Source organism: Lolium rigidum, chromosome 1 (assembly GCF_022539505.1).
Source record: "Lolium rigidum isolate FL_2022 chromosome 1, APGP_CSIRO_Lrig_0.1, whole genome shotgun sequence".
In the NCBI taxonomy this organism is placed as follows: Eukaryota; Viridiplantae; Streptophyta; class Magnoliopsida; order Poales; family Poaceae; genus Lolium; species Lolium rigidum.
Genome location: NC_061508.1, coordinates 257302590 through 257311894, shown reverse-complemented (window position 1 = coordinate 257311894; position 9305 = coordinate 257302590). Strand labels below are relative to the sequence as shown.

General features: G+C 43.8%; 1 protein-coding gene across 2 annotated transcripts; it reads right to left on the bottom strand.

The window, feature by feature from the left end:
• Positions 1-595: 595 nt before the first annotated feature.
• Positions 596-8219, bottom strand: LOC124692905 (putative 1-phosphatidylinositol-3-phosphate 5-kinase FAB1C). Of its 2 annotated transcripts, XM_047226354.1 has the most exons (12): positions 7442-8218; positions 6397-7110; positions 6161-6314; positions 5743-6081; positions 5043-5559; positions 4702-4961; positions 4274-4605; positions 4067-4193; positions 3797-3955; positions 2220-3710; positions 1859-2116; positions 596-1131 (listed from the first exon to the last, which is right to left on the bottom strand). In XM_047226354.1, exons 1-12 carry the CDS (start codon positions 7696-7698, stop codon positions 877-879), a joined length of 4863 nt encoding a protein of 1620 aa, XP_047082310.1. In that variant the 5' UTR covers positions 7699-8218; the 3' UTR covers positions 596-876. The 2 variants fall into 2 exon arrangements, with proteins under 2 accessions (XP_047082310.1, XP_047082304.1); XM_047226348.1 differs by having other exon boundaries at positions 4702-5559; positions 7442-8219.
• Positions 8220-9305: the final 1086 nt, after the last annotated feature.

Below are 9305 nucleotides of genomic sequence, written 5' to 3'. Positions count from 1 at the left end.
CCCCGTGGATGGACGCTAGGATAATAACCCGGTTTAAAGTTCGTCCCTCCCTGCGAAATTACCGCGAGATGGGGATTTGAACTCAGGTGGGCTGGCTGCGCACTCGCTAACTTTGTCACTGAGCTAGTACTCAGTTCTATTGTGATCTATTCTGATTCAGTTCCCTAGAGTCAAGCCACATGTTTTTTTTATTGCGTTCATGTAAAGTGGACATCGCGGCATTAAACTTAGCTGCTAGTGCATCTCCCAGATCATATGTTCCATTCTGCACCGCTTTATCACATTTGTACAAGAAACTTGACGCTCCCACAAAGCTAATTTTTTTTACGTAAACGGTGACCAGACCTCTGACTCATTTGAACGATTTACAAGATGCAGCTAGAAGGGGCATACAGCACCCTTTTCACTGCCGTTGAGTGATCAAAGGTTCCTTTTATGTCAACGGATAGGAACACTTCTTAAGGTTGCAGGTGCCAACGCAAAAATGAGTTCAGAGAAGACGTTACCGTTGTACCAGAGCATGCATTTGTTAATCGTTACGTCTGTTACGGGCCATTCTATTCTTTGAGACACAAGCCAGTCCACCAAATGCACCTTTCACATAAAAAGAACGCAGTTTCTTTTTAACTATGTTGGTCACAATGTACAAAGATCAAGCCTCTTATCTGTTGCTGGACGGTGAAAATACCATGCTTGGCATCCAGGGAGAGGATGATCTTGTCTATGCCTACAGCACAATACAGCTGGGTACAAAATGAATGAGCTAATCTTCCCACAACAGCACACAAAAAAACTGACTATATGACTCGCGCAGACTTTACGCAACATTCACTATTGTGATAATGCTTCTATGTGCTCTGGATAATCAGTTAGTTGCTAAGAGGTCCACTGGTCAGGGACGGTGAGGAAGTACTTGGACATGGCTTTCCTGAACCTCTTCTTGTACTGCAACGGAGATATGACGGTGGGGGCTTCATTCTTCGGGCCACCTAGAATGCCTGATGCCTTCACCCAGGTCTCTAGCTGCTTGTCCCACGTGTACTGGCGCAGGTAATCGATGATGCCAATGACAAGTTCTTTCTTCTCCTCGTCAATTCCAACAAGAAGCGAGTAGTCCATGACATCCGCTGACTGCAAAGAAGACATGTAATATTACAACCATTATATATTGAGCAATACTACCTCCGGACTTATTTAATCGACGCGACTGTAGTGAAACGGTAAGCTAGTTTTGGCTCCCTCCGCGTCGATTTAATCCGACCGGAGGGAGTACATATCACATGCTGGGAGAAGATGATCTGTGCATGAGCTCCTAGAATGCCACTTATGAGCTCCAAAAAAGTATATAGTGCAATATACTATTTTTTGGGAAAAATATATAATGAGGTGAGGAAGGAGCTGTATTAACATGATCATTTGGGGAACAAATGAATACGATTGTTCGAGCAAGCCGACGAGTGGACCTGGGTGGTTCTTGTTAGTCGTCAACATTATTTGGGAACTAAAAGCAAGGCATGCAGCTTGTGGAAGATGAAAATATCATAAAAAAAGGGCTGAGAAATATTCATTCCTACCTCCATAAAGTCAGTTGAACAGTAAGCACAAAGAAATATACACCCTCTGTCCCAAAATAGGCTGCGCAACTTTTTTCTAGATACGGTCGTATCTACACACTAAAAACATGTCTAGATACAACCGTATCTAGACAAACTTGAGCAGTTTTTTTTTTGGAACAGAGGGAGTACAAAATACAAATTACACAAACTGTAATTGGTGCTAATAATGAGGTAACATAAAAGTTTATTAGATCTTCAATCTATGGGTTAAACAGTATGCACAAAGAAGTATAACAGCATACCGCAAGAAATGAAGTATCATTCCAGACAGCTCTTTCCAATCTTCGTTTTGCCCGGCTCCCTAAGAATATAGGCTTTGTATGCAATGCTTCTATGAGGTTTGAATCTAACAAGACTTTACTGTCGCCAGATGTGTAACGAGACCGTAATGAACCTTTTAGATCATACACCTTAGGTATCTTCCTTTGAAAGAAAAGATTCTCCATCACCATAAGATCCATCTTTACTTCCTTACCACCTTTCAAGCCCTTGACATTAACCTGAATTCAAGCAAAGCCAGCAAGATCAAATCTAGGAACATTGTTTAGTTTTTTAACTTAGCAGTGGGATAAATCATGGAACGGCAAGTGAAGTACAACAAACCTGATATAAGCCTACTATTTTTGCCAGGCAAGTTGGGCTACCAGATGTCAAGGATTCCATTAAGTACTTGAAGTACTGAGGAGCAAATTCTACAAAAGAGTCCAGCTCTGTCTTGGTGACTTGTTTAATTATGAACCTCTCATCCAGTGTCCTTGCGAAGTAAACATTGCTTTTCCCACCTTGCGCAGACCATCTCTTGCAGCGACTCAGTGAACGGATGTAATCAATATCCTTTGGACAGCATTTCTTTCTAAGAGCAGCAAAATGCTTTTCAAAATAGCAAATCACAGAGAACTTTGCTTTATCTGCAGGAAGAGGAGTTTCATCATCAAAACAAAACTTAAAATGAGTTCCCTTATATTCCAGACTGTCTTCTTGTGAGGGCAAGGGCCCCTCAAGTCCATGTCTGAACTCGTTGGCATTTGGAAGATGTGAAAAACTCAAAGATGAATTTAGTTTCCGTGTGACTTGATGCACATATTCTTGTGATGTCATGGCGTATGCAACAATACTGGTGGGTTCATCATCATAGACTGCAATAACAACATCCTCATTACCAATCTGGGGCAAGAGCAAGCGTGCCCCGTCTTCAACCATATGTGAAACGGATGAGATATACGTGGGTGTACGAGTAAGAATAACACTTAGTTTCTCTATGGCCCCAGGTGACCTTTGAGAACAAGCCCTCCTTATGTTTGGCATTGGATCTTTTGTGATGCTTGTTAAACCCCCAAAGTACTCAGCAGATCTGAAGGACGACAGATGCAATGAAGTAGGAGCTAATCCAGTGCGTTCTCGCTTACGGGATGCCAGTGTAGAATCAAATGAATGAATTCTAACTGGGGCATTCTTGTAACTTCGATTTTCCAACAAACTGAAGGATCCATTTTCATCCATGTTGGTGAAACCTTCTGAAAGATCATACTGTAACTCACTAGATCCAGTCCATGCCAAATCAATATTATCAGAAAAAATAGATGCAAGTGAGGGTAACCGCTCAACAGGTTCCATACCAATGGCAGCTTTAGTAGTTGGGTGTTCATTGTGTCCATTGAATTTGCTGAAGACCTTGTCAAGATCTTCTGTATCATCAACAGGATGATCGACCAGATCAATCTGCAATTTTTTATCAGGCATACTATACTCGCCATCATTCAAGCAGCCTTCTCTGGATAACAAAGATTTTCTTGGACTTCCTGAAAACCTTTTTGGACTTCCTGGTAAATGCAACAAGCATGTGGGTTTCCCAATACTTGTATCCACTTGTAGCAAATCTGTTGTCCATTCCTTCAGCCTGATGTCCAAGAGAATTTCTGTAGCAGGATTGGTCTTTGAAACATGACCATTTGTTACAAGAAGTGAATCTATGTAACATAGCCTACGATCCCAGAGGTAAGCATCAAGAATAAGACCACGCCTCAAGCGGTTGAGCTCCAGAATATCAATTGATGCCTGCAAGTAGCTATCTCTAATAACTGGTAAAAGCAAAATCTGCATAAGAAAAAAATTAAAACCAGCATAAGCATTTGCAACCCTCGATAAATACGTGTAAGATGAGAATAATCTGATCGCATCACCTCGTATTCATTTCTTTCCATTTTGAGCAAATCCTTCATCTCAATTATCTGCCTTTGAATACCAGTCTTGACCGGTTCATCCTCAATTAGAATACTCTTTTCAGTGCGATGGAGAAAATCAGATATCTCCCAATGTAAGGATTTCATTTGGCCATATATCTACAAAAAGAAGTACATGGACATAATATTTATTCTTCAGGACACAGCAAATTAGCAAACATGTACGATGGAAAAAATGAATATGAATCATAGATTTTGAAAATCATATACCTCAACTGCCACCGTTTTAGTCCAGTCTTGTGGACTGTGACAGTTGAAACACAATACTGACGGGGGAAGATTAACTGATAGAATATCGACAGGAGAATATCTGAAGAAGGCCACCATGTTCCCGTATCTGATAGATTAACAGGTAAGTTGAGATTTCATTTGAGGATTCAACAACAGTAATTTATAAGGGATATAGACGACGTGTACCCATAGAAACGAAGACAGTCCCTCTGGAGAGAATGCCCACAGCTTGCAACTCGGTTAGCAGTAGCATGATTTGAAAAGCTTAGCTCCAAGAATTTCCCAAATGACAGGCCCCAAGCAGCATCTGACAAAATTACCCTTCGTGTAGCAGGTGGTACACCATCCTTAGGTTCACACTTGAGGCATCTATGCCACATCCATATCCTGCCATCATGCTCACCTGGCAACTTCTGAGACAGAAGACGCCTAACACTAATTGTTAAGCTCCCATGTTGATGAATATAGCACCTTACATGTGATTCAGATGGTTCTTTACATGTTTGACAGCAATATGCCTGATGATGAAGGACATAGACAAGACATTATGTTCAAATACTAGTGAAGTTCCAATGTGATACATTGAACATCATACAAATGAGTAAGAGAAATACCTGATCAAATAAGTCTTCCCGGAGGTATCTCCCAAGTGGCTTATCAAAGCTACCGTAAAACTTTATGCGGAAGAGCTGTGGACGCTCACATACCAGACTTTTGGGGATACAAGTGCTTGACAGGGAAACTAAGATGCTTTGATGGTTGTCAGCAGTAGGAATGTATTCACCAGATAACTCGGTTTGGTCATTCAGGTCTCTTGCAGGAAAGTCATGATGTGTTTGATGATTCCACTTGCCTACTTCTTGACATTTCTTCCCTGGTACCACATGTTGAACGTTATTGTTTGCAATGCGATACAATGCAGAGTAATACAAATACTGAAAGTGCATCACAGTACCTGAAGTTCTTGAATCACTATCCAATAAATCTGGAGGTATTTTACACCCACCGCATGAATCAATTGCATGGGATAAGTAATGATCAACAGGGGATTCAGGTCCTCTTTGCTCAACGGGCGATTCAGATTCCATGTGCTCAACAGGCGATTCAGATTCCCTGTGTTCAACAGGAGATCCAGATTCTCTATGCTCGAAGATGATACCTTTGCCTTCCTCATTCAAAGATAATGAACCAGGTGACACCGAATTTTCCTCAAGCATAATCCGTGAATCATCGCCTTGTACTTGCTTGAGTTTATGAGGCACATCAACACCAGCAGATGCAGCAAAATAGTCTGCATCACTTCGCATATCTGGCACCATTATCACAGGCCTCGAAGGAACTTTAGGAAGAGTTGCTCCTTCATCAGCAAAGAATGATGTTTCCAGAGAAAGGTGATAAGCGGCAAACACTGCAAGTTGGACTGCACGCTTAATTTTCTTTAGTTCCTCCCTACAGGACCCTCTCAGTAAAACCTAAATAAGACAAAATTATTAGAAATTAGAGATCTAATAAAATGTGTGAGAGAATCAGAATTTCAGTTTCAAAATAGTTAACATTAGTAATTATATCAGTCATCTAACAACCAAGTGTTTATTGCTTGATGTTAGCAAGATGGATGGAATCAAATGTTCATGGAACAGCAAACAGATACTTACTGTGCAGCCCAAACGCATTGGGCAGCCTTCAAAGAACATCAGCGTCTTTGTTGACCTCCTGTTTACCTGCTTTCCTGATGGGAATTCCAGAACTCTCTGCACCTTGAACATTTCACATTGGCCTAGCCTTGCCGAAGCAATATTGTCAATTGATGAGGCAATCTGTGCTCCAGTGCATCTTGATATCCTCTCCAAAAGCGGCCTCTTAACATTTAAAACTAATGAAATTCCTTTTTCCAAAAGCTCTTGGGCATAAGATGAGACACTTCTCTCAACTAGCAGCACATTTGGTCGGCGAGATTCTATCTTTTCCACAATCCTTCGCAGATGCTCCTTCTCCTGCATTAACAAGATTTCTTCAGCAAAAGCAACATAGCAACAACAACGGTAAGGAAGCAACTGAGTAGTAAGTGCAAACCTGTTCCAGTATATTGTCAATAGACGCTAATTTATTAGTGACCCTCTGATACTCAAGTGCTCCTCCTAAAATGAGCAGTTTCGGATTCTTATGCTCAGAGATCATGCGTTTGTGCTTTAAGTTCTTGGAACAAACAACTCCTCTAATAAGATTGCTGCATAGAAGAAACTACCTATGAGTTTCACATGTGGGAACTGGGAAGTATAATCATGTAAGTAGCAGGAAAGGTAACATACCTATCAATCGGATCCCCGGATGCTATACATTTGATCTTTACATAATCAGTAGGATCCATGCTGCCACCTTTCTTTGTATTTGGTCTCACATAACTAGCAGCTTGCCAGGATAAGGTGGACACTATCTCAAGCCAAGTTATGCAACCATCATCATTTCCCACACTAATACCTTCTCCATTCAGTAATTGAGCCACTAGAGCTCGAAAATGGCCAAGTACAGCATTCCTCAGACCCTCCTTATGAGCTATCTCGGTGACCATGCCAACACCAACTGTTTGGTTAGTGTTAAAGCAGCCAAGAGCAAGAAGATTGCTCGACTCCTCAACCTCGTCATCCTCGTCGTCAAATCCAAATAGTCTCGACTCCGCGTCATCACCCTCATCTTCTGGCAGTGGTGGGCACCAAATATTGGCATCAAAGTCAACCGGATGTTCAGCTGTGTCGCCTTCCACACAGCTGCAAGTGACACTGCCATATAGCTTAGTACCATGGCCATGAGAATCCAGGCTGAAACGGCCGTTTCTCCTGGACGATTGCGTGCCGTCATTCTGCCAGACCATCCAGGTCGGGCTCTTCAAGGGGCTTAAGGTTGTAGACCGATTGAGCTCGTTAGCGGTACTAACAGACTCAGTGTCCGAGAAGTCGTGTAAGTAGTCATTCCCTGGGGTGAAAAACTGAACCCCAGTCTCGTCATTTTCCTCGCCATCTGCTCTCCTGCGTCCATGAAAACCAGTTCAATCAGCCAAATCAGTCAATCAATTATATAAATACAAGGTCAACAAACATAATCATCCATGAGTGAGAGTTACTTCCACTACTCATGAACCAGTCTTTCCCTTATAATAATCCATCTAGCACGCTAGTAAGACGTTGAGGTGATCGGGTTGCTCAAATTTCAAAACACTAGGCAAACTCTCTCCGCAATTTTTTTGTTTGTTTGTGAAACGACACAATAAGCAACCTGAATCCTACATCTCCCTTTTCCTCCATAGCAAGTAAAACAAAATGAAAACAAGGCGGTGGAACCGGAGCCGTGCCACCTTACCTGACAGCGTGGCAGCGGAGAAGCTGCGGCGAGGAGATCTGACGGCGGACGGCGATGGCGCGCCTGCCTCCGGATCTCGCGGCGGCTGGTGGCGGCGAATCCGCTGGGGACACGTCCCCGCTGCGCGGCGGCGTCGGGGGCAGCGGCGGCGGGCTCGCCCGGCGGGGTTCTTCATTGGCGGCGGGGGCCGTGGAGCCGGTGATGAGGGCTCGGAACTTCTGCACGGCCCCCAGGACCGAGAACTCCACCACTCCCATCGCCGGCAAAATTAACCGTGAATTCCGCTCCGAAAAAAAGGATTTTTAAGGAAGGAAAACAAAAACCTACAAAAGGTATGCTAAACAAAAAAAAATCTGCGCGCCTTGGCGTCCGGCGAGGCTAAAATTCCTCTCCGGCGACGAGAAGGCAGCTAGCCTAGCGGCGGCCCGATTCGTAAAACGTGCGGGGAATCCTTCTTCTTGTTCTTGGACTTTGTGGTAGTGTGTATGTGCAAGAGGCGGCTAGTTAGTGGGAGGCATTTGGGGGTCAGCCAATGCCCGACTGGTCAGGGAGCATAGGTCGGGTCGCTGGCCGGCCGTCGTGCGGCTGCGCTACGAGCGCGCCAGGGCGGGTGCTGCCCGGGGGTTGGCGCGCGGGATGACGACGTAGAGGGAGGAGGGCATGGCCGTGGAGGAGTCGGGAGCTTGGAGAAGGAGCGGAGGGGAAAAGCTTTCGCCTTTCGGCAATGGCGGTGAGAAATGGGGAGAGAGAGGTAGTAGGAGGGAAGTGGGGGGTGGGGTCTTTAATTGCGGACGGAGAAAGAGTGTTTTCATTGAAGAGAAAAGGATGGTATTTATGGCTGATTACTGCAGAGATTATGTGTGAATATTCCAGCAAAAAATTACAAGGTTCATCGAATTAAAACGATACGATTCTCATGGAAACAAATTCGAGATTCGTAGGAACGTTGCAGAAATATATTATGAGTATAAAAGGTTCGAATTAAAAAAGATACTGTACGATTCCTTAAGCAATCAAATTTGTGATTCTCGTGGATGCACATGCTAGGGACGGACGGATAGGATACGTTGGGGGTTTATGGCTTTTTGATCTTTGTTTTGTATAGAAGGGGGGAAACGATGAGACGAAGATTCCATATATTTTTTTCATTAAACAAGTTTAAGCTAAACGAGTCAAGTTCATGGGTACTCGTTTAACTCGGTAAAAATCAAAATTTTGTGTTGGAGCTCTTCGAGTACTAGCCGATGTTGGTGGTGGGAGTTACTCGAGTGCGCAAAAAAGGGACACCAAACAGGCACATCTAAGCTAAGTTCGTTTTGGAGGCATCTACAAGCAATAACTTCAGATTAAGGAAATTAATAAGTTTTAGTTATTGTTCGTTTTGCATCCTACATTTATACATATTTCTTGTTAATTAATAAGTTTTAGCCAGCTACCCGTGAGTTTTACGAACCTAGCCGAGTTTTATTTCTAGACTTAGTTGTTGACCAAGTCGAGCCGAGCTAACTCCTTAGTTGAACGAGCTTTAACGAGTTGAGCCGAGCTGGCTTGGCTCGGATTCCATGCCTACTCTCATCTCATCATCACATCTTGAGAATATGGTAAACACCTACTAAAATCCCATGGTATGATTGCTGCACCCTCATGGAGCTCTCACAGCGCTTTGGATTTTGGGCCGTCCGATCGAGCTGATGTGGAGCGATCTCAGCCGGCCGTTCCGTCCAGGGCGTGAGGCCCTCCCGTGAACCCGCATTTTATCCATGGGTCGCTAAAAGCCCGCTCGGCCCGATGTCGCGCTCCACCAATCCTCGCTTCCGTGAGGAAACCTACCCAATCCCCGGCCGCTCGCTCGTTCTCCTCCTCT